At 43.8% G+C, this 24,425-nt stretch overlaps 2 protein-coding genes across 13 annotated transcripts in view; one reads left to right on the top strand and one right to left on the bottom strand.

Annotated features, from left to right (window-relative positions):
* Nucleotides 1-24,425, top strand: part of ATP2B2 (ATPase plasma membrane Ca2+ transporting 2) — a 313,761-nt gene that overhangs the window by 102,982 nt on the left and 186,354 nt on the right. Inside the window, exon 1 of one of the 12 annotated variants that reach the window (XM_054076379.1) lies at nt 20,801-20,930. The exons of 8 other annotated variants lie outside the window; for them this stretch is intronic. The gene's annotated coding sequence lies outside the window, so the exon portion shown is untranslated. Of the gene's footprint in view, nt 1-20,800; nt 20,931-21,253; nt 21,387-21,902; nt 21,979-23,200; nt 23,333-24,425 lie in introns of those variants that run through there. 3 more of the 12 variants (XM_054076382.1, XM_054076381.1, XM_054076380.1) reach the window with 3 other exon arrangements.
* Nucleotides 20,334-21,110, bottom strand: LOC128853281 (putative HTLV-1-related endogenous sequence). The gene has a single exon (XM_054076860.1). The coding sequence runs from the start codon at nt 21,108-21,110 to the stop codon at nt 20,334-20,336; it is 777 nt and encodes a 258-aa protein (XP_053932835.1).

Genomic DNA, 24,425 nt, shown 5'->3' with positions numbered 1-24,425 from the left:
GGAGACCTGCCCTTAATTTAAAGCCCCATCTGCTTTCTCTGACCATTATGTTGTATGAAGTGTGACAAATGTATGGTTTGCACTGCATCCGTGGTGGCTTCTGTTATTATTTAATATCATGAGCTTTATTGTATAAGTTAAAACTTAATAAAATTCAATTCTTAGGTCTAGGTCAAGGGCTGAAGTCCGTGTCTCCGTGTGCTATGTGGTATGAATCTCATTCTTTTCTTTTGAAAATTCAGTGTCTTAACAGTGAGGAGATCTTATCATTTCTGTAATTAGATGGTGGGGTGTTTTAGTTGTCAAGTTTTGGAAGCAAAGAATTTGCATGATGTTCCAGCAGGAATCCAAGTGACACTCTTGGGTACAGGGCAGCACCAGATTATTCAAAGCGTTTCTTTTGGTACAGCGGCACTAGGAGTCAGGCCGCTTGCGTTGGCTGAACCTTATAAATGTTAAAACAATGTTGCCCAGCTTGCCCTGAATGAACGGAAATTCCATTATTTTTAAAGTGAAAAGAAAAAAGTGGTACTTATTCTGTTTTTTCTGTTAAATAGGAAGTGGTTCTAGGGATTTGTGAGTGGTGATACAATAAATGTACAATCTGTATTTTCATTTATTATCTGTCTTGTCACCTAAGGTTCGTTAGACAAGAAGGGAAAATGAGGCATAATATTCAAAGTATTATAGAAAAAAAAGGGACCTAGGACTCACTGCCTACTAAATCAAGTTTTGGGCTTATGAAATAGCAGAACCAATAGAGAAAAATAAATAAGTGTTTACTCTTAAATAGTTTTGTACAGTGAAGTGTAAGATTACTTTTAATTTAAAAAATTACAAGGAGATGTCTGAGCAAATTTGCTTTATGACAGCAATAAATGCAGTCCCAGCATGGTAATGACATTGGTTGGCAAGTTCTTGGGAAAGAAAAAGAATCATACTTGTCTTTTTTTAGCGAGGAGACAGAAGCATACTAAGAGTCCCCCATGGGTCTAGGAGTCTGTTTGTAGAACATGTTCTCCTCTGTTACCTGTGCCCAAGCGAATGGCTTTGCACTTGATAGAAAAACCACAAAACAATTAATAACTGCCCAGATACGAAGGCTTTACGTTTTTCCCATGAGCAGTTAAGGAAGCTTCCCATAGCATAGGGCAGCATTCTGCTCGTGATACACCCTGCTGTGACTTGAAAATATTTTTGAAAAGTTGAACATTATTAAAAAGACAAAAAAAATAAAGGAATAATTGTCTTGTTTTGGTAATATTTTTTTATAATTTTAAAAAAATAATTATTTTATTTTTGTGTGTTGAGGTGATTTTAATTTTGTGTTTGCTCTCTATACTTCAATTGGCTTCACTGTTGGCCAAGCAGCTGCCTTGAGGGCTGGCACCTGCTGGTTTCTCCTAACAGAAAGTGCACCCAAAGGTGTATTTTGTTAGCGTGACAGCAGGTTGCTGAGCATTATTCCCATGCTAACATGTAGAACCTTGGTCTCATGAAGGAGATGTGTTAACCTTTGCTTTTGTCACTGTATTTCACAGGCGACGTGCCAAGTCTGCCTTGACCCACACAGTGTAGAGGTCACCTACGCCAGTAATGTTAATGCCTTTCTTGAATGGCTGTTGGTACTTCCCAGCTTTTGCAGCAGTGCGTGATCTGTTGCACTCCCTACAGCTCTTTCCCCAAGCCGGAGAGTCTGTCAGCAAAGCCAGCAAAACTGGAGAAGGGTTTGTGACTGCTCCAAGAGGAAAGGTCCCTTGCCATGCTTCCCTGGTCAGCCTGGCTGCACTGGCTCCTCATGGCTTTGTTCCTTACATGTCTCTAGTATTCCAGGATACAGGGTTTGAGTTTTTGGGAGTCCCAGTCCTTGGCCCTGTCTGTGTGGATGGACTTGGTGACTTATTCCTCGGCCCCATTTTAGTGCTCTCTCTTCGCAGATGTCGGTGCTTCAGCACAGAATGAAATGATGCTTTGCTTTTTCTGTATGAAAGCAACACATGGGCTGCAGCCAGCAACTGAAACTCACGAAGTGTTTAAGGATGTGTTTAAATGCAAGGTTTTATAGAAAATGCGAATGTATTACTTACTACTTTTCATTTGATTCTCATGATAGGTTTCTGGAGAGTGCTTTGAGGCTTTTTTTTCTGGCGCTATCACTCTTTGCCTTCATGCTTATGCTGATTTGCCTTCTTTGCCTGAGCCCATCACACTTGCTATCAGTAGCTCCAATTTCCTGCCACCTGTGGTGGAATGCATTTCTTCATTATGAGCTTTTTGCTGCTTCCTCAAGTTTTACTTTTCATTAGCTGCTATGGAGTTTTTACACATCATTTGCTTGTCCCGCAGAACTTTATCACAGGATAGATAGGCGAATTGCTGCTTCTACTTCACATTGGCCCAAATCACTGAGTGACAGCTCCTGGCGCCAGCGCTGGACGGGCACTACGTTTAATGGAGGAGGATTTGGTGAAAGGCTGGGTTCATTTGGTTTGGGTTTGTGGTGGGATTTTATTTTTTCCCTTCCCTTCAAGTGAAAGAGGGCTGAGAGGCCAGAGCTCAGTTCTGAGGGCCTGCTCTGAGCTGGGCTGCACTATAGGAGAGATCGCTACTTTTTATCATTAATTTGGTGAATGTTTTCTTCATGTCATTTGCAGTAACTTTACATCTCTGTTTTAGAAGTTATTATATTTTAAAGAACCTCTTAAAAATGAGAATGTAAGCAGGGGTTTACCACTCCCTATTAAATCTTCATGGCAGTGATATACTGTGAGTCCTCCTGCCCGAATCAGAACAGAAGATTCTGTGGGGTTGTAGAATTACACCTACTGCTGGCTTTATAAACACAAATATGTATCTTAATGTTGTCCATTAGATGGACTTTTCCACACTCAATTTAAAAACCTCCTTTTTACCACAGGAACAGCTGTCCAACACCTTGTCTATAGTAGGCAGTTTATTCTCTCCATCAACGTCATCTTGGAACAAGGATAAAAGCCATGGCAACGTTAGTGTGACAGAAACAAGCATGTGTGTATATGAAGGCAAATGTAAAGAGCACTGGATTCCCAGTGTCCCAAAAGGGACATGGTAGCTGCAGATGTATAGCTTAGAAACTGTCCGAGGCAAGAGAAGCACTTGGCTTGTTTCTCAGTGTCGAATTCTGTGGAAGCAGCTGGTGTGAGCTGGGCACCGGAGATGAAGTGGCATCGCAGGTGAAAGTGTTCATCCAATGTCTGCCTGTGAGGCTGCTGAGGAGTAATGGCTGGTGAAAATAAAAAGCAAGGAATCATTTTCTGTATTCTTTATTGATACTTTTATCCTTACTCTTTCTAACCAGTCCTGGCCCCTGGGATATAAATTACAGCTTGAAGGGTGATGCCTCCATGTTAGTCTCTGTAAGTGGCTTGTGCTCGGCAGGAGAAGCCTCTTCATGCAGCAGTCCATGGTGCAACTGAAAAAGCTGTGGGAATGACCTTGGTGGGTCCCCCCCAGCTCTTCCAGTTCCTCTGTCTCTTCCTGGGATGTGATGCCAGCCTTACACTCATCAGCTGGGGCCAGTCTCCCTTTCTTTCTTTTTTCTGTGATTGTTAAGGGCTTTGTTTTGTGTTAATCTTTTGTCAGACTCCGCCGCTGAGGAGTTCTTCCTCTTCCCATTATCCCCCGTGTCCCCAGAGAACTGGCGCACAGGCTGGAGTAGCATGATTCATCACTGTGAACGTCTCTTGTTAGTCTTGCTGGGGAGATGGCTCTGAGATGGAACCCAAGTCTATGCTCACTGGGCAAAGCCTTTGCTTTCAACAGCTCAACTCTTTTCTTTTTCCTCTCTTTCTTATAAGAGTGCATGAGTTTCTACCTGCCACTGTGCTTTAGGGATGAGATGAAAGTACAGCATGTCCTTGACAAGGTGCTGAGGTTGCAGGTGGTGCTGAATCTTTGTTTTCTCATACACTTATTTTCAAATGCCAGGAAGTAGCATTCCTGAAAATTCAGAAGGGCAAAGAGTCCTGTACAGTTTCTGACAAGGGCTGGCAGCAGGTCCTTCCTCTGTGGGAAGAGTTTTAGTAATAAGGGAGCTTCTTGTTTCTGGAGCCAGTTCACGAGAGACATTCTGGATCAGAAGTGGCATTTGAAACAGAGTTTGTGATGATCAGAAGTGGGTCACCTCTAATCACTGGAGAACCATGGCAGTGGAGGAGACAGTTGGTAGAACTTGGCTTGTGGATTTTGCATCTTATTGGGCTTGCCTTTTGTGAACACACGTGGTGGTACGTGAGCAGTCATGGAGATAGGTGCAGAGCACAGGTGTGTGTGGCTCCAGGTGAGCAGCGCCCGCAAGGCGAGCAGTGAGGCATTGTTTGATGGGGTTGTGAAAGAGAGAAGAGAAGAGAAGAGAAGAGAAGAGAAGAGAAGAGAAGAGAAGAGAAGAGAAGAGAAGAGAAGAGAAGAGAAGAGAAGAGAAGAGAAGAGAAGAGAAGAGAAGAGAAGAGAAGAGAAGAGAAGAGAAGAGAAGAGAAGAAGGACACCCCCCCAAGAAATCCAAGTAAGGAGCCAGCACAACTGTTTTAGTATTTTAGAATAGAATTAAGGGATAGCAAATTGGAATTTGTGAAGGCTAATGTGGAGGAGATTGCAATAGTTATGATGTGGGATTATTAAGGATCAGAGAATTTTCTATCATGCCTTCATGGAATTTGAATTAGTTTTGATAAAATATGCAGTGGTAAAAGGAAAGGAAGGAAACAAAGAGAAGGAGAAAGGAGGAGAAAAGGACATGGTGCAAACCTGAAAAAAGTTTTATTGCAGACTGCACATGAAAGAAAAGTGGCAGGAAATCCCCTGAAATCATCATAAGCATTTTGAATATTGAGAACATAAAATTAACTTTAATCCACAGGTTTTTTTGCACACACATGCACAACATGGGGTGTGTGTGTGCCTATTCAGACACAGACTATTATCACTCACCTCCAGCCAAGGTGCAGTGAAGATTTTGTTGCAAGTTTTAAAACTTATGAAAAGCTCGCTTGTTTTTCATCCAGAGTCTCATTTTAGTCCTTTGATTTTGCTATAGAGGTCTCAACCCGTGTGATGGTGTTACATGTTTTTTCATAAACTTTGTGCATAGCAAGATTTTTCTTGATTCTGCTGTCAAATGACAGAGGTAATTTTCATACTATAAATTAAAGAAGCGTCATTTAGATATTTTTTCCTTGCTTTACATTACCACATTGCATTGTGCTTACAAAATGCTTTCTTAGTATAAAACATTTTAAAGCTTTATGCAGTGGCGGTTCAATCCCTACGTTACAAGGAGCTGGGAACCGATACGAATGATTCACTTTGAACCACTATTTTGGTCATGCACTCATCAGCTTAGGTACGACTTTACATCAGATGGGGGCAATGCTAGTTTATATACCTCCTGACGCACAGTAGAGAAAAACAAGGCAGGAGCTCTGGGGTGGTGGCGAGTGGTGATCAGGGAGCTGTGACATGGAAGAGGTTCTATGGGCAGTCTCAGAGCTCACCTGGGCTTCCAGCCGCAGATGTTTGTGGTGCCCCAAGAGAAAATGCTCAAAGTAGCTAAAATAATATTCAAACTGCACTGAGGCATTATTGACCACAACACCATTCGTAGATTTTGAGTGATTCTGCAAGTCGGGGGTTTAACAGCTCTTTCTAACAGATCTTTTAACATTTCATTTTTGTGATTTTTATCTTTTTCTAAAGTAGCCCTTTAACTTGTAATCAGAAATAAAAGGAAGTTCTCCCAGAAGAAATGCATAGTATTTCATGCAGACTTTCTTACAGGCAGAACTCCTGTTGCAAAATGACCCATATCTTTACTGCAACTGATTTGGAAGAGTAAAAGGTCAAAAATCTCTTAATGTTTTTTTTTTTAAATCCATGTGTCAGCACAGTGTGTTTCAGAAAGCCTCTTGGGACTCTGTAGAAATTGCATTTTTCTTTGAATTTTAATATTATACCTAGAAAGGATTAGGTGATATTCATTTTGGCTAATGGCCAAAGGGTGAAATAGAAAATATTTTTAGAATGGAAGATGCATATTGGAAAAGACACAGACTCAGAGGAACACAGTGTGAGGAAGTATTTAGGGTTTCATAATCTTATGTGAGTGATGTAGAAACCCACTCGAGCAAATTTCTCCCTGCTAGGCTAAATCTCCATGTTTTGTTCACCATTAGTTGGTTAGTGCAATATTATTCATGACCTTGTTCCCTACAGAAATGTATCTCACCAAGCACAGTATTGTCTAAACAAAAATAGAATTTCCTAGAAAGCAATATTTAGCCTTTGATTTGTTTACTCATTCTGCCTTTCCATCACCTATTCTTTCTCCAGAGCTGCTCCCTGTTGGTAGTACCCATACAAGACCACAGACTAATTTCATTGTTTAGGAATTTGTGCAGGCTGCTGCTCAGTCTCGTATTTTACACTATGTCTATGCAGTATGTAGTGTTCTTTAATTCAATTTAAAATGGCTTAACTTTGAACTACTCATGCTCAAATGCAGGAGAAGCTGTAAGAGCTCACTCACCTTTTCCCTGTGCTCTGCCCGGAGTAGCTCATATGTTCCTCCTGTAGTCTGAGGGTCCTTTCCGTCTGATCTCCTCAGTGGCACTGAAGCCAACACTGTAAGCAACCTGTAGAACCTGTATCCAAGCAGAAAAATCAAACAAGACAAAAATTCATGCAGTTCTCCAATCGCGAAATTGGTCTGAGATAAAGGAGCAGTGTGACTCTCACAGACATTAACGGGGATGGCAAGGGGTGTTTGTCACTTACGGATGAGAAATCTGAGGGTGCAGAACCGTGAGCAAATACACAGCTCGACATGCAGAGGTTAACTTTGTGATTCTCACCAGGCCTCATCAACTATGATAATTACTTTTGGCACCTTTGTGTCTAGGCCTAATTCATCTTGCAAAGATAAGGTAATAATTTACCACTTAACCTCATTCTTCATGTGCCAAATAACACAATAGCGCAAGAAAAACTTAGGCATGCAAGTTGGGAGCGAAGAATGGAGGCCAACGTCTTGGGCAAAAGCAATATTTGAAAGGTGAAATAGGCAGGATAGGAGGAAATTTCTACCTCAAAACAAGTCGTGCTTTAGCAACGGGTCTTGCGTTAGGATTTTTGCTTGGTGACCTGAGATTTGCTGTGGGAAACACGTGCAATTCTCCAGCAAACATTTGTGGATTTCCAAAGAGGACATGGTCCAGGCAGGATTGCTGCCCCGCCAGCGCCATTTTATGGTGAGCTCTATAGGGTCGCATGCTTCTAGTTAATTTTTAGTTTTGTACTGATGCTCAGACACACTTTGTGCAAATATGCCCTGGTCCAGGCTGAAAAATCCCAAACCTGAGACAGTTTTTAGTGTATTTGGAATAGGCATGGCACAAGTTAGTCTAGATAAAGAGGGGAATATTTGAGAATTCCCCAGATAAAAGAAACTGCAGTTGCAACTTGGCATCTGCTGGGGAGATCTAACGAGTAGTCGATAGCTGTCTTGATGCTTTCTCCATTAACTCCTGTGTGTGAGCTATATTTACAGTTGAATAATTGTTTGTCTGTAAATAAAGCTATTGCAGCTTTCTTTCCCTCTGTAAGGACAGTTTTTGCTTAATTATGTAGAAGAGCAATGTGTGGGGAGCTGGGGAATGTTCATCTTGTGATTCATTTTAAATTTGCTTCCTGTGTTTTTGCTACTCGCCACACTTAATTGTGTGGCTTTTTTTTTTTTTTCCTTTCTGCATGGAAGAATATGCTTTCTTTGTGTTTTTCATTTCATAGCTGACATTTTCAGTCTTTCTAGAGAACTGAAGAAAGGTGAACCATCTCTTCTTTCCCGGTCACCTGAGTGGGATGATACACTCCTGTCATTTCTCACTGTGGATGTTTGAACAGCTGGGGAATTGCTCTAGAGTTAATCGTATTGTGGCTTTCTTAGGGAGTGATAGAATAAAGATCATGAATTAATCGCTTCAGTGGACCTTTACTCCTCTCACGGCAAAGTTTCACGATACTGGAAGCGCTTGGTATTGTGTCAGTTCCCCAGAAGCAGTCATTATCACCTACACACTTGGTGTCAGTGCTGCTTTCTGAAGAGATGAGTGCCTTCTCCTCCTCCTCCTCCCCCGTGCTTGCTCAGCTAAGTAGGAGAAGATCCAAATTACTGCAACCATACAGGGTGGAAGACAGAAAATAATGCCCTGAATCTGGCTGCTTCTCCAAGGAGAGAAACGAGGCCCGGAGCTCTGTTCCCCTTCCCAAGCAGGTTGATGCTGTGCTCACTTGCCCGGCCGCCAGCAGGACAAGTCCTGCTGCTGCCCGACCCGCACGGCGCGCTGGGGACTGAAGGACAGCCACACACACAGGTGTTTGCTTTCTCTGCCACAGGGAAGGGAAGCAAAACTGCGAAGTAACAATAAACACAAATCCAAATCAAAGGGGATCTTGAACCAGAAGACAAGCTTTTCTGTCTTTTTGTCTTTTTGGTTTCCTCTGTTCCCCCATCGTGTACCAGTGCCCGTGAGAAGAGCCGGCTAACTGGCCTCTTACCAGTTATTCACCAGTCACCTGGCAACTACCACTCACACCTCTTCTATGAGCATGAATTTATTGTCTTTACCTGGAAGGACTGACAAAAAAAGAACAGTGCAGTGATTAAGTAGAGGAAAAAAGGGACCAAAACCAAAACCAAAAAAAATTTCCTTTTTCCGTGGCTGCCGTCCCACTCCCTTGGACGCTGCCTGTGCACCCAAGAGGAAACACAGAACAAGAACAAGGAATGGTATCACAAAGGAGAAGGTTACTAAAAATGCCCTAAGCAGTACACGCTTGTATCAGTAATGCCTGCTTTTGTAGAATAGAAAGAACATCAGCGTTCTTTGATCTAAATTGTGTCTACAGAGGTGAGAGAAAGACAGCAGAACAAGCTGTGTGGAAGCACGAGCTGCTGCCCCGTTGGAAGGATGGGGGCAGGAGGGGTGTGGGTGCATTTTCTTCCCCATCTCTTAGATTTTTTGAATTTCCAGTCATGCTAGGTAAGCACTCGCTCTGGGTGTTTCTGCTGAAATCTGCACTGAAATAATCATAAAAGCTTTTAGATTTTCTTTCACTTCCTGTTTAGCATTCCTTTGAAACAAATGCCTGAGATTATAATTCCTTGCTGCAATCTTTTCCTGCCTTTAAGCAGACTCATGCAGCCAGAAGTGTAAGATTTTAGGTTTGGACAGTCATCTTCATAAAGAAAAGACTATGACTGCAAGATTTAAGTGCTGTAGAGAAAGCCAGTGGCAGCAGCAGTCCGGGCGATGGCATTTCCTTATATTCTATGGAATTTTAATTTCAGAATGTTTAATAGTTCTGTTCTGCTCATCTTTTCTGGAGGAGTTGTATGTTTTTATAGCAGAGGTTTCTAAACTGTGGTACTAACGTCACTAGTGGTAGACTTCAAAGTGGTGTGCAGAGATGGCAGCTCCCCATTCTGTCTGCACAAATTAAATGCCTTTTTGCAGGCTGTTTCGCTGTGTGTGGATTGGCCTGGTTTGCTGCTGGCCCACAGGAGCTGCTCCTCTGCAGCCTGCTCACTGTTCCACACTGCCACCCTGCAGAGGGCCTTGTTGGGAAGAGAACCAGCAGGCACTGGGGGTTGTGGGCAGCTCTTCCGCTACGGGCGAGCGAGCCTGTGTGCCGTGACAGTGGGCAGAGATAAGGGCACGGCGCTGGGATTAAGGTTTTGTGGAGGAAGATGGGAAATGATTCTGAGGTGCAGAGGGTGAAGTCCTACTATCAGCGTTAATGCACGAGTGAAATAAGTTTGGAATTCCTGCCCTGCAGAAAGCGGGGCTCTTAGTGTCACTAATGGTTTTCATATTTAAATAGTGGGCATAGAGATAACACAAACCTTCAGATAGATGCTTTGTCACTAGGAGCTCATAGAGGGACAGAAAAAGAGTTGTAGAAGTGTGGTAGTAGGAATAAAAACCCCAACACTGATGGTTTGTATGGGGTTCCAGAAGCCCTGCACATGTGTGGGATTTGAGGAGATGCTGCAGGTGTTGATCAGGGCATACAGAAACTTTGCATGCACTTAACACAAAATTTGCTGCATTCTGAAGGGCGTTGGTTGGTTGGTTGACTATAAGAGATCCTACCTGAAATCTGAGTAAGCACTTACAGTACAATTTTATATCTGAATAGATCTGGAAATCAAATTAAATTGATAGGGGTGATTTTGCCACAGGAGCAAAGAATCTGGGATGTAGAGGGTAAGCAAGAAGGCAGGAGTTGTTTCATGAGGTCATACAGAAGGGCCGGAGGTCCTTCAGACCTCAGTCTCCTGTGGACTTTCATGCTTGGTAAGTTTATTTTCTGAGAACTGGCCAGAATGTATGTCAGTTAAAAATTGGGATAAAGGCCTCTTAGACAGCTGAGGTATTTCCCATGCATGAAAAGAAAAGTTGTTCAATGTTTTTAAGAACTCATGGGCAGAAGACCTTCAGTACTGAGAGACTATCTGAGTGTTTAGCGATCTTGTGCTTGTCCTCACTGTACATTTGGGAGATGATCTATCGTGTATTTGTGTAGGAAATGGACATGGTGAAATTAAATCACTTGGTCAAGGTTACAGGGAGAATTTGTGATGGATGTTGAAATTACACGTTGATCTTCCTAGCCCTGAGCTAATACTGCTGCAGCAGGGTCATCCTCCTATCTCAAAAGCTCTTCTTTCATCATGGACTTGTTTGTGGCTGTGGCTGTTTCCTGCAGACACAAACTGTGATAACCAGCCTGGGAAATTTCCATTGGAAAGTTATTAAACACGCAGCCCCTCTCCCCCACCCCAAGCTGTTGAGCTGGATGAACCCCTGCTTCCTTAAGTACTGTGAAGAATTTAGAGCTGTTATGCAAGTGTAAATTTGGAGCTCAGAAGAGCATCAACCAGTGTTTTGGTTTGAAGGTCGAGAGCGAGATTACTCAGAAGCCTTGTTGCTTTATCTTCTAAACAACTTGAGGTGTGAAGACTTTAAAAACAACAAAAAATCCAAACAGCTCTTTATAAAGTTATGGCTCAATCTTTGTAGAACAGTATTGCTTCAGCCGGACTCGGTGCTGGGTTTTGTATGTCCGGTGGCAAGTGTTTGAGTTCCTCTTGCTGAATGCTGAATGGTTGAGCACTGCACGAGTCACTGGCTGGGTTTGAATGGGATCCCTTGGATCGGTTCTGTAAGGGACAGAGAAACCAAAGTGCCCGGCCTCCAGGTCCTCATACTAGGACCATGCATTTCTTTCATAAGGATGGAACTCACTAACTTGCCTCCCTCGTGCCGATTCTGTGAACACACATAGCGTATTTACTGATGTAACTCCATTGTGATCGTTTTCTCTGTTCATATTGCCCAAACAAATCATATGTTTAAGTTTTCTCATGAGACAAGAGAACAGAAACTGTATTTTCTTACAAGTGAGGTAATTTTGGCCTTTACAGGCTATGATTTCAGCATGTCTGTCCTTTGTTTGTGGTGACTATTATTTTTACTTTCAAGAAAACACAGGATCCAAAGCATGTATAAATTAAATATCCTGGTGCAGATTCTTATTTTATTGCTGCTATATCTCTGGTTTGTACAATTCACGTTTTCCACTGGATTTCTTATTGCCAACATGGACAGATTTCAGGTGGTTTCCACCCCAGTCCTCTGTGAACCGTGCTCATCATTTTGTGGCTCTTGTTCTGTAGGACGTGGGCAGAGACGCAGTGTCCGCTCAGTAGTGGGCAGAGCCGAACCGTCAGGACTTTGTGCATAAGCACTAGAAAAAGAGAGTAACAGTCTTTGTGCCTTAGGATCTGGCTTTCTGCCTATGAAAGGTAAGTTTTGGTGTTGATGGAAGAGAGATGACTTCACAGTAGCTGTGTGGGTCTGTATGTTTTGGGGTTTTTGGTTGTTCGGTGGTTTGGTTTTTTTAGCAATGCCATTTATTTTAGACTGTAAGAATGTATTGGTATGAAATTTGGAGAAGTTCCTTATCCCCACAGTTGAATGCTGGTCTCTAGTTCCGTTAGTCGCTTCTATAACAGGACTAGACATGGTATTTGATGAAAGGATATGAAAGGGTGTGAAACTTCAATGCAAGCGGGCGCTCTTCCTTCCAGAACACAGAGTTTCTTCCATCAGCTGGTTTGCAAACACCTTGTGCCACACCCAGTGAATAATGTACTCTGAATAGAATGAGCTTATTCTGATTCTTAACAATGAGACAGACTTGGAGCTTGTTTCTGTGTAATTATATTTAATTTATTTTTGTTTTAGGCTGTGAGAAAGTAAATGATGTGAAGCCATTTCTGGTTTCTCATCTCGGTGGGCTTCGGAAGCTTGGATTGGAATCTCCTTTCCCTATTCACAGAAGTTACCAAATTTCCATTATTTAAAGAAGTAGAAAACATAGAATTCTAAATTATGTTTTGTTATGTATTTTATTATTTCCTCTCTTACTCATATTATGATATTCCTTTGTTGTTCCTGAGACAGAATTAATGAAATGGCAAGAGCAGCAAAACCTCAGAGGGATTTAACTTTGCAGGTAGTATGTTGAGGGTTCTCATCACTACTTTATCTACATATAATGCTGTAAGCATCTCTGTCGCTCGTGAATAAGATGGTGTTTGGAAGTTAGAGCAGCTCTCAGGAAATCTAATTTTCTTCTCCACAAATCAAAGTTAGGAGTATTAAATATAATTAATATGGAATATCCATATTTAACTGTTTTATGGTATGTAAGCACAGAATATTTAGATGTCTGTAGTGAACTAAGGGAGGGCACGATGCAGGACTGCAACATTTATTTTTATCCTCAAGGTCAACTGACTTCACTGACATAGAAAATATAGGTCTTAATCCTAGCTTTGAATATAATTGTGTCATTTTGTTGTATACAAATTACCTATATATAAAAGGATATGCATTACTTATTATCTTCTTTTCCTTGAGCGTTTGAAAAGAATTCTATAAGCTGTGTATTTTTAGAGCAGGAATGTCTGACTCGGACAACGAAACTATGAGATACATAACAAAGGTATGCAGTTCATCTTCATAGGACAACGCTGTGTAAAAACAATGTTTGTATACAGAAATGATTAAAGAATCCTTCCACATACAGGAATTGCTAAGAAGTAATGCTATTTCAAGTAGAATTTGAGTGGCACCTGCTTATCTGATGATGCTGTAGGCTTTTAAAATTATTAAGCTGAAATGGCAGCTGAGTGCTTAATGGTCTTAAATTATCACCCCCTTAACAGCCCCTGCGTGACCACCTCCTAACAGTTTAAAGAGCAGAAAAGAATGACCCTTTTCTGGCTTTGACTGGTTTACAAGTGCTTCAGATTATTTCCCTCTCTTGTTCCCTTTTTTTGCAGTGATAATAAACGTTGCCTATTTATTTTTTAGCCTTCCAGTGAGGCTTTTGTATTTATTTACTAGTAATTTACTTTTATTTTCATCCATGCTTCATATGTTTCTGGAGACTCGGAGGTTAGCATAATCTTCACATATTCATCAGGTAAGGGCACATGCCAGGGAACAAGTGGTGCTGTGGTTTGTGCAGCCTCAGCAGCGATCTGCAGTTTTATTACTGGACGTTAAGGTATCCGACAGATTTATTTGGAGCAAAAGCCTTGCAAAGGGGTCACGTCCATGAATTAGCCCTGGAAAAAGGTGATGATGATGTTGGTCTTCCAGACAGCCAGGTTCTGGAGGAGGCCTTGAGTTCTGGGCTCCTGAATTTGCCTTCTGGTCCTGGAAAGCCTCCCCATGGGCAATGATGCCCTGTGGGGGGAACCTGCCAGGGTTTGTGCTGTGAGCTGACGAGGGACCCACAGTGAAACACACCATTATCACTTTTCCCCTGCAATATACTGGGTCTCGTCTTTGTGCTTAAAACTAGCTGTCGTTTTCTTCCTCCATGCAAGCATACTCATATTTTCTGAGTATCGTTGGGTTTTTTTGAGTGAAGAAAAGACCAGCAGTTCTGCTTCTGAGAAAAGGTAGTTAAAGTCTAGTCAACAGCTCACCCAAAGCTCACTGTCCATGCTCACTGGTAGGTGAACCCAGGTGGGATCCACCATAACTTGCTGTAAGTAAGAAGAGTTTTGGGTTCTTTCTCCTTGGTCTTCTGGTTCTTACACTGCCTGGCTGCTTTACAGCACCCTTGGGGGTAGAAGAGATACTGCCATGCACTGTTTTCCCCCGAATCCTTTCTTGACTCATTTCTGACAAACACAAGGATGTGTTTCTTTAATCCTTTCTAAAGGAATGGAACTTTTCTGTTAGCGAGGAGTGTAGCTATCTGTGGCCCAGGAATGTTGCTGCTGAAAGATTATTTAAAAAAATGCATAGTTTGAAGGATTATTTCACTTAGGGAGGCACTAGGAAATATTCCCCTTTAGCCACATTGCTGGTTTGACGGACAACATTGAAATCCTCATGGAGGTAGGGAATTTCAGTTCTCCCTTTGCTACCTTGCAAGTAATGTCTTTCAGAAAAGGCTGAAGAAGACAACATTTATGCAGTGCAGTGTAGGCATCTGTCAGGTCAGCAAGATCAAAAAGTGATGTATGGAGGGGTTGTCCACACACACATTTATTCTGGAGTAAAGGAATATGAGGATGCGGTTTTCCTGGAATGCTCTGTGCCTTTGGAAGTAAATGAAAGGAAAACAAGAAGAGGCACAAGAGCCAGGCTGTGAGTTACCATGGGAGGTGTGGTGGCGCCTGCCCGTGCTGGTCGGGGAGCCCTGGTGATGTTGGCCAACACAAGAGGACCAGTTTGCCCACGGTAAGAGGTTGTGGTATCTGGACAGGCTCCATATCTCCTTTCCACGCAGAGGAACATCAAGAGATGCCTGTCTCTTACCTGGTCTTGGTGGCCCTGCAGCAGGAAAGCCTGGGTCCAGTCCCGTTCAATATCTTTATCAATGACCTGGATGAGGGGATCGAATGCACGCTTAGTAAGTTTGTGGATGACACTAAGCTGGGTGGAAGTGTTGATCTGCTGGACGATAGGGAAGCTCCAAAGATTCTGAACAGGCTGGACCACTGGGCTGAGACAAGTCACATGAGGTTTAACAAAGCCAAATGCCAGGTCCTGCACTTGGGGCACAACAACCCTGTGCAGCTACAGACTAGGGAAAGAGTGGCTGGAAAGCTGCCCAGAGGAGAAGGACCTGGGGGTGTTGATTGGCAGTGGCTGAACATGAGCCAACAGTGGCCCAGGTGGCCAAGAAGGCCAGTGGCATCTTGGCTTGTATCAGAAATGGTGTGGTCAGCAGGTCCAGGTGATTTTGCCCCTGGACTCGACAGTGGTGAGACCGCAACACGAATCCTGGGTTCAGTTCTGGGCCCCTCGCTATAAGGATGTTGAGGCTCTGGAGCGTGTCCAGAGAAGAGCAACGAAGCTGGTGAGGGGGCTGGAGAACAAGTCTTACGAGGAGCGGCTGAGAGAGCTGGGGTTGTTTAGCCTGGAGAAGAGGAGGCTGAGGGGAGACCTTATTACTCTCTACAACTACCTGAAAGGAGGTTGTGGAGAGGAGGGAGCTGGCCTCTTCTCCCAAGTGACAGGGGACAGGACAAGGGGGAATGGCCTCAAGCTGCGCCAGAGGAGGTTCAGGCTGGATATCAGAAAAAAATTCTTCACAGATAGAGTCATTGGGCACTGGAACAGCTGCCCAGGGAGGTGGTCGAGTCACCTTCCCTGGAGGTGTTTAAGGAACGGGTGGATGAAGTGCTTAGGGGCAAGGTTTAAGGGAGTGTTAGGAATGGTTGGACTCGATGATCCAGTGGGTCCTTTCCAACTTTCCTGGTGATTCTATGATTCTGTGGTTTAGTGACAGATAGGAATGGTTGGACTCGATGATCCAAAAGGTCTTTTTTAACCTGGTGATTCTATGATTCTATGTGGGGAGCATGGGATGGGCACTGAGGTGGCTGGGTGATCCCAGGGATGAGGCTGCCCAGCCATACACGTCCCTGGGCAGGGTGATGGCTGGCACTTGCAGAACAGGTCACAGATACCTGCAGCTTAACAAAGCTTAACAGGTCAGACTGCTTTACCCAATAAGCTATACATAGACTTCATCTTATTATATTGGAAAAGCCCTCCTGACACAACAGAGGTAATTTCATCAAGATGATTAATTTCTAGGAAATATGTATCCTACTTGTTTCACTGAGCTATCAACAGTCCTTATTTAATATTTTGTTAAAAACGTGTTATCCTTTTTTAATTGTTGAAAGTGATTGAACCTTGACCTACTGTTATTTCTGTTTATGTTAATCATTTGCTTTTACTAGAGTAATACATCAAATAATACTGATACAGCCATCAATTCTTACCCATTTGATGTAGTCTTATGAAAGACTACAGTGGTAGCTGCTGTATCAGTCTAATGAGATTTACAGTGAGGATATCAAGGTACGTATGAAAATTCCATATGTTGAAGAATGAAAGCCTGAAGAATGCCTTAAAAGGGTGATGCTTCTTTAAAAAAATATTATTATCAGACCATATTTTTACTTTAATTCTCTGATATTATTTATTACTGTCTTAATTTGTCTGAACTATGACTGTAACAGTTGAGCAGTTTAAGTAGAACGATGTTGGATTTCTTTCTGAGGGTGCAATCCAAGGTCCTATCATGACCTCGCTGTCTAAAGGTGGTGCTTAACTCGAGATCCATATCCGTATCGTCGCCATGTGCAGGTTCACAGTAAAGGGTGCTCCTTCAAATGCATCCTGGCCCTGAATATATTTTTCAAATAGAGATAAGTGTTTCCTGTACAGAGCATTAGCCAGTAGGAAGGGAAAAACAGTCTCTATAACATTGTGGTAGTATTTTTCATCAGGGATATCAGGAGAAAGCACTGAACCAAAATTTTCATTCTAAACTCCTCTTCTGTTTTTTTCTGGGAGAATAGTTTTGGTGAGGTAAAGAGGTGGGTTCATGTAACCCATCCCTACATAGAGAGTTTCAGCCCTATTTCCCAACATCCCTGAGAGTTATATGGTTTGAAATCTGTAGTCTGATGCAGACTAATGTAATCCCTTTTAACTGTAGTATTGTATCATTTGAGTTTGTCACCATCCTACCAGTGCCTTTAAGGAGCTATGATCTCCATTAAGACCCAAAAAGTGGTGATACAAGACCAAGGAGGCAGTGTAACAGTCCCTTCCAGGGCACAGAGGAGGGAACTGCCACGGTGGAAAACCACAGATTCCTTCGGAGTCCCCCTACTAGTATCAATAAATTATGTTAACATAATATGGTAGCGGGTTAATGCTAGAAGACAGTTGGCCCAAGTCCTGTTTGAAAGACTGGCGCATTTACAGGGTTTAAACCTGCACTGAAAGAAAAGCATATCGACTGTCTCATTCTCCAGTTCCTAAAAGTTGTAGCACCCTCAGAAGATCATTCTTTAAAGCTCTTGGTAGGACAGTTTATTGTTTAAGATTTGGTTTGAGTGTCAAAAAATAATTTTTCACATCTGCATGTGATATGGAAGATTCTGTCTTTAAACTAAAAAGAAGGTGGAATGATTGTATAATGCTGTTTTTATACTCTTAGGAACATCTTAGACTGTTGATCTCGTGAAGAAGCTGATTTCAGCTGTGGGTTTAGGTTTAGCTGTATCGGATGCTGCAGATGCTTACTCTGGCAAGCACAGATTGCTTTGGAGGAGACCATTAAGATGCTTCTCTGTCATTGCTGTGGTTCAGAACTGGCAGGGAGCCAGGTTTACTTCAACTTTATTGGGAAGCTCAGGCTTATTAATGCTTCTTCCAGTTAACTCTGCTTTCCTTAGATTTTGTTCTTCTTGAAAGGGCCTAATGACTTTCCTTCCTGTTCAAGAGTCTGGTTTTGTTTTCTGAGCAGTAATGCTGTGGCAGGGAGGACAGCAGCGCCAGCGCAACCTTGTAGACATCTGCTCTGTTTGGGCAAGGCTGCTGGGGGATGGAAGAAGAAAAATTTCTATGTTTATAGGTGTCAGATGGTAAAGGAAGGATGGGAGGTAACTGCAGTATTGGCTGGCTGGTAGATTTCCATTCAGATGTCAAGAAAGCTGGGATTCTGATCTAGGAAGTAAGCAGATCGGGACTGCAATAATTTATCAGTCAGAACAAGCAGTGATTTGTGCAGTAAAATAAGTGTGGTAGATACAGCAGACAGTTCAAGGCAGCCACCAGTGTACGTGTTTAAATGCATGCTGCTTATCTCCTAACTTTCAGTACTTCACCGAGTAGACTCAGGTATATCAAATACCATTCCCGCAAAGGCAGGAAAGGGTTAACCAATCCAGCAACTTATAACTGCTGTAATTTAAACTGGTGAATACACCTATTTTATAGTTAGGGAAATTGAAGCACAGTGGGATCAAATGACCTACTAACAACTCATAGTCAAGAAACAGCAGGGCAAGTCCTTGAATCAGAGTGCTCTGAGGTCCCTTTCCTCTGCTTCTTTTATTAGGTCATGTTGCTTCCCAGGATAACAACGTGTTTGTGCAGTTTGGAAATGCAAGCTGTTTCTTTGCAGAAATATTACTGCAGGATGTTACAAAACTGGAGAAACACCGAGTCTGAAAACAGATTTAATTCTTGTTTTTAAGATGTAGCAAATGAGATTTAAAAATATGAAAGGCTGCCAGTCTGCTGTTCCAGTTTAAGGATCTGGGTTACGATTAGAAAAACGATAGAAATCTGCTGCTGGTTTCCAGTGCTGCTCCTCTGGTGGGACTGCTCCCGAAAAGGAGGTCTTGGTCCCCACCATCCTGAAAGAGGAATTGAAATGATGTTCCTGCATTTCCTGTCATTGATTGTCCCATAAAGACCTTGAAATGTGCTTATGATTCTATCACCAGCACGTGTGAAATTTTCCCCCAAAGGAATTTGGGAGACTCTTTTGCCTCTGAATATTTTCTGAATTGTCAGTTGAAATTTTACTGGAGAAGCAATTTTTCAAGCTCAACAGCTCAAGTCTCGTTCCTTTCACATCCTGTTGTTGTGGGTTTTTTTTTAAACTTTGTCCCAAGGAGCATTTTTCTATTTTCCTTGCCGTTTTTCTGCTTCTTTTCTGCTCCATTTCCACTCCTTGCCCCCAAGTTAACGTGTTAAATTGTTCTGTTGGAGCTAAATAATATGCCACGGGATGCTTTAATAGGCATGAAGATGCACTGACAACTCTTGCTTTCAGTGGAGGCACTGTGCAGATGGGATGTTGTTTTGCAATGCTTTGCTATTAAATTTTATGATGGAATATCTAGAAAAAGCACCAGCTAACGTTGCAGCCACTTTGTGTCACACATGTGGAAGGCCAAGCGCATTGGAAAAGTTTACTTTTTTCAGAGTTATGTTTTAAAAAGCAAAACAAATCCCTTTTAATTTGGAGGCTGGGATTTTACTGTTGGTGCTGATGGCCCCTTTCTGGGGTGGTGGCGCACACTGAGCCCTGCAGCTGGAAGCGCGCTCCTGTCGCAGGGCCCGGCCTCCGTGCAGCGGTGCCTTCAGTCGTGCTGGTGGATCTCTGCCCAAGTGTTTGTGTGGCTTTAAGTAAGGACCAATCTAATGTGACTCTTCACTCATAGACGCGGGTGAGCTCCGGGCGCTGTGGGTGGTGCCCCAGCACCCAGCTCTGTTCCGACTCCAGCTCAGCGCTGGCCTCCCGCCACCCGGGCAGATGAACTGGGACCAGCGCTGACCGTAGCACGCTGTGAGCAGGCTCGGAACGGATGAGCCCAGTGGAAAGGTTAATAACTCGTTCACATTCGTAGGTGGTGGGGTACTCTGGAGGACCAGCATTAAATGAGCATAGGCAGTATTCGTGTGAAAAACGTCTCTGTTGGATTGGGTCTATAATAATATGTTCAAATTAGGAATTTTTTTTCCCTTCTGAATTATTTTTTTGTTATTTTCCTCCTCCTCTTATTCCCTTGCCTATTCTGTTAATCAAAAGTAAGAATTAAGCAGTAGGCATTACGGTTCTGTACCCGGGCTGAGGTTTCTGTGGTGTGACCCGCGGGAGAGCAGCAGTGCTCAGACCGGCAGCCGCCAAATGGACGGAACAAGTTCTTATGCCGTCTTTATTTTCTTTAAACTGTTCTTCTCTCCATCCAGGAAGCACAGCTTTAAAAAAAGCTTTCTTTTTTTTTTTTTAATGGATTTTGGTACTGTGTAGATCAACCTCGTATCGCTTTTGAAGCTATCTTTAAAATTTATATTGAAAAAGAGGATTTTTAGCTGCAAGATAATTGGGGTTTAATTTCCCGCTCTTGTGCCGCGGCAGCGGGCCGGGGCGCACCGCGACTCCGAGCCTTTCCGCGCGGTCCTTCGCTCCGACACGCGGGGCCGGATCCACGCCGGGCACCGGGGGCGGCTCACAGCCCGCACTGAGGCGCGCGTCGTCCTTCGGTAAAAGAAGGAACGGGTGGGCTCGGGCCGAGCTGCCGGCGCGGTGCGGCGGGGCCGGGCTCGGGGCCGAGCGGGAGCCGCGGTGCCCCCCGGCTCTGCTGCGGCAGCGCCTCGCACCTCGGTGCCGCAGCTCGCCAGAACGGGCGGGGCGGACGGGGATGCCCGGGGTGGCCGCCCTGCCCCGCTGGCCGCTCCCGGGGCCTCGCGCCCCCCCCCCCACGCAGGGGATGTTCGGGCATTCACACACACACACACCCCCACACACACACCCCCGCGCCGCTGTGGTATGGCCCGCGCCGCCCGCCCCGCTTGGGAGATGCTCGCGCAGCCCTCCCCCCCTCGCTGCGCGGTGGTTTGTTCCGCGGGCGCCGCGCGCCGCCCGCCCCGCAGGTGCCGCTGGCGGCCGGGAGCGCAGCGAGGAAACGGCGAGGGGCGAGGGCGCCGGTAAGAGCCGCAGCGGGGCTCCCGGCGAGGGGCTGCGGGGAAAGGCGTCCCGACAGCCCCAGGGAAAGGGGGCACGGGGGCGATGCTTCCCGAGCCCCGGCTCTGACCCAGCCCCGAGCCTCCCCAGCCCCTGCTCTGCACCAGCCCCATCTTCTCCAGACCCTGCTCTGCACCATCCATCCCCAGACCCTGCTCTGCACCATCCCCATCCTCCCCATCCCCATCCTCCCCAGACCCTGCTCTGCAGCATCCCTGTCCCCAGACCCTGCTCTGCAGCATCCCTGTCCCCAGACCCTGCTCTGCAGCATCCCTGTCCCCAGCCCCATCCCCTACTCTGCGCCATCCCCATCGCCCCGCAGAGCGGCTCCGTCCCCGCCGCAGGGACGCGGAGCCCCGCGCCGCCCGCCGCTCCGGGACCCGCTCGGTGTCGAAGTTGCTGAATTCCCGCAGAAAGGGGTGCGAATTGCCGCGGGCGAAGGCTCCCGGCGGGCTGGGGGCGCTCGGCGTGCCCAACCGCTTTTGTCGCTGGGATCGGTGCTTGACGTGGGCAGATGCGGTAGGAAATCCGTAACGAGGGCTTTTTGATGGTCTTCGCTTCGAAAAAGAGATCGCGGATCTACTTCCACTAGCCCACAGCTTCTTTTTTTTTTTGATGTGGCGATGCGTTCCTGATTAGCATTTAATTTGCGCGGGGCCATCCGTGTGCATGACTCCCTCCTGCACCGTGCAAAATAACTGTTCGACTCGGGTATCCAGCGGGTCTTTGGTCGTGTTCCTCTCATTTTAATAAAAATTGTGAGGAAGGGTTCTGTATTTTCCGTGTAGTGCCGGTAAAATGATGAAGTTTATGAATAAGGCAGTAAAATAAGGCTTGTAGATAGGTTGTGTTTAGTAATGCAGCATGAACATGTTCCCTCCCCCCCCCCCCCCCCTTTTTTTTTTTTGGACTCCTTTTTCATCCTTTTTGTATATCTGTCTTCATTTCTGTTGAGAATTCCTTTTGGTCCAGCACAGCAATGGTAAAGACATTTGCATTTTCACAGAAAAGGTAATTTTTTTTTTGTATTGCAAGTCAAAGCTGAATGACATTTCTCATATTTTCTGCATATATAAAAGGGTTTTATGCACATATATTGAAACAGCTTGAAGAGTTTTATGCTTCTCAGTAGGATTACAGGTTACTGAAGACGTGTTAACAATGAACTAGGTATCACACTGTTCTTCTAAGGGCTTCCGTGAAGTGACTTTTTCGAGTGCTTTTTTCCTTTCAAATTTAATATCATATATCTAGGAAGCAGTTCTAAAGTATTGTTTCCCCCCCCTTGCTCTAGCACTTAAAATATACAGCTTATCTTTTCTAATGCTGTTAAATTTGGGACACAAAAATTTTTTAATCATGCTAAAAATATGTGTTCTGCCTGAATGCTGACAGTGTGAGCACAGATTCTGCTGATATACAAGAATGTTACTGGTGTTTTCACTTCTTTTATTTTCATTCTTCGGTTCTTATTTTCGAGTATCAGTTGTGCACGTAGTAATTCCTTGTTACATTTTGAAATAAATGTAAAGTCGTGACCTTGTACCTCTCTCTGACGTTTGCTGGAGCCCCAGTATGCTGCAGTAGGACACCAGCACCTGGTAGTTCTCTAAATGGAACCCACCTCCTTTTGATAAATGTAAATACTTTTGCAGGTCGGACTTAAAATAATGTTTGGAAAGAAAGAAAGCAGCTTATTTGATTCACCTGATTGTGGAACCCCATTAAGAATAAGCTTGCCTTTTGCCAGATTTTTCATGATGTTTTCAAGGAGAGACAAAGAAGGTATTACAATTCAGTGGAATTTAGCAAGTATTGTTGTGTTTTTCTGGCTGATTGCTGAAAGTGAACAAAAATTACTTGCACTGATATTATACGTTGTCTGATCAACTGGAAAAAAAATCACAATTAAAATTACGTGTTTCTGAATAATTTTAATATGTCAATTGAAAAGGGGGTTAGAAAAATAGCTAAGGATGCTTATGATTAAATCATCTGCTCCTAAAGAGGTGTTTTTGCTTAATTCGTGTACTAAAATGTTATGCTAAAGCTGCAGACAGTCTCCCTCTTGCTTTCATTAAGATTCTTCTCTTGTTGAGCGCTGAAGGAAGCCATGAATCCTGTCCGAATGGAGGCTCCCTGTCCGTATGGCTCAGCTGCAAATCAAGCAGCAGAAATCTGTGTGACCGGGATAGTTCTGCTGCCTCTGCAGCACCTGCAGTCCAGGCGCTGTGCTTGCGATTAGGAAACCTCAGCTCAGATTCAGCTTGCCAGGGCGTTATTATGCACAGCAGGGATGCTCAACACTGTAAGACTCTATGGAACTGATGCTTGTAGATCACCTCTACAGACATTGTGGTCACAGGTAACATATCCTTAGTGGAATGGTTGCATAAGAATGCAATATTTTTTCCTAGATAGGTTATGTTTTGTATACTAGATATTTTTATATGCAAATATCTATAAGTAAAGGGCATATAGGTTATATAAATATATAGGCTTTAATTTTGTACATAAACTGATGAAGGTGATAGGTAGCAAATTATTGTAATTTTTATTTTAAAATTTTGTGCCCCTTTTTACAAAGCATAAACATGTGGTACAATTTTAAAGGCTATGGTTTTTTTGTTTGAAACTTTACTGGTTTTATTCATGTCTAGGGGCAAGAGCGTGCTTTTTATGTTATTTTTCATGATGTTTTGTGCATTTGAACGGGAGGTTTGCAGGTGAAGAAAAAGAATCAATTTATAGTAAAAGGATTGGGAATGAAGCATACGTTGAAATAGCCCAAGGATTGGAAAGTAGTTCTGAGAGGTTGGTGTCACTGTAAAATGCAGGGCATGTATGTACCTTCTTAGCACTGCAGATCAGTGAAATGCAAAGACTCAGAAGTGATGTGGGGTGCCAGCTTAAATATCGGACTTCGCATGGTTGGCTGGTTTTAACTGTTTTTTTCATGATTAACGCGTTTTAACTGGGAACCAAGTTACAAAACGCATCCCTTCTACCACATCATAGATGACCAAGTTCATCTGGTTGGTAGTATGTTTAACCTTGTCTTTAAAGTAGTCATGCACAGTTCAATCATATACAGATTGTGCCCCAGGCTGCCAGAGGAATCCTAGAAGCAGTTCTTGTGAAATCCTAGAAGAGGACCAGCAGTAATAATTGTGATTTGTTTGAAAGAGCTTGTGCATTTTTTACTTATTGTCTCCTTTCCACACCAGACGAAGGCGAAATGGGTGGTAGAAGCCAGCTGATCTCAGAGTGAGAGAAGAGTGGACATTGGGAGGCACTTCTGGAGATGGTCCAGTCCAACTCGTGGTGGGGTCTCCTGGAGCGGGTTGCTCAGGGCTGTGTCCATTCAGGCTTTGAGTATCTCCAAGGAGGGAGGCTCTACAACCTCTCTGGGTGACTTGTGCCAGTGGTTGGCCACCCTCACAGTTTTTGCACCTTTA

Source organism: Cuculus canorus, chromosome 11 (genome assembly GCF_017976375.1).
Source record: "Cuculus canorus isolate bCucCan1 chromosome 11, bCucCan1.pri, whole genome shotgun sequence".
Taxonomy (NCBI): Eukaryota; Metazoa; Chordata; class Aves; order Cuculiformes; family Cuculidae; genus Cuculus; species Cuculus canorus.
The sequence above is the reverse complement of the archived record's forward strand: the minus strand, read 5'-3'. Positions and strand labels throughout refer to the sequence as shown.

Excerpts from the sequence above, each read along its gene's own strand:
- LOC128853281 (XM_054076860.1), bottom strand. The coding sequence starts at position 21,110 with ATGGATGGTGCAGAGCAGGGTCTGGAGAAGATGGGGCTGGTGCAGAGC.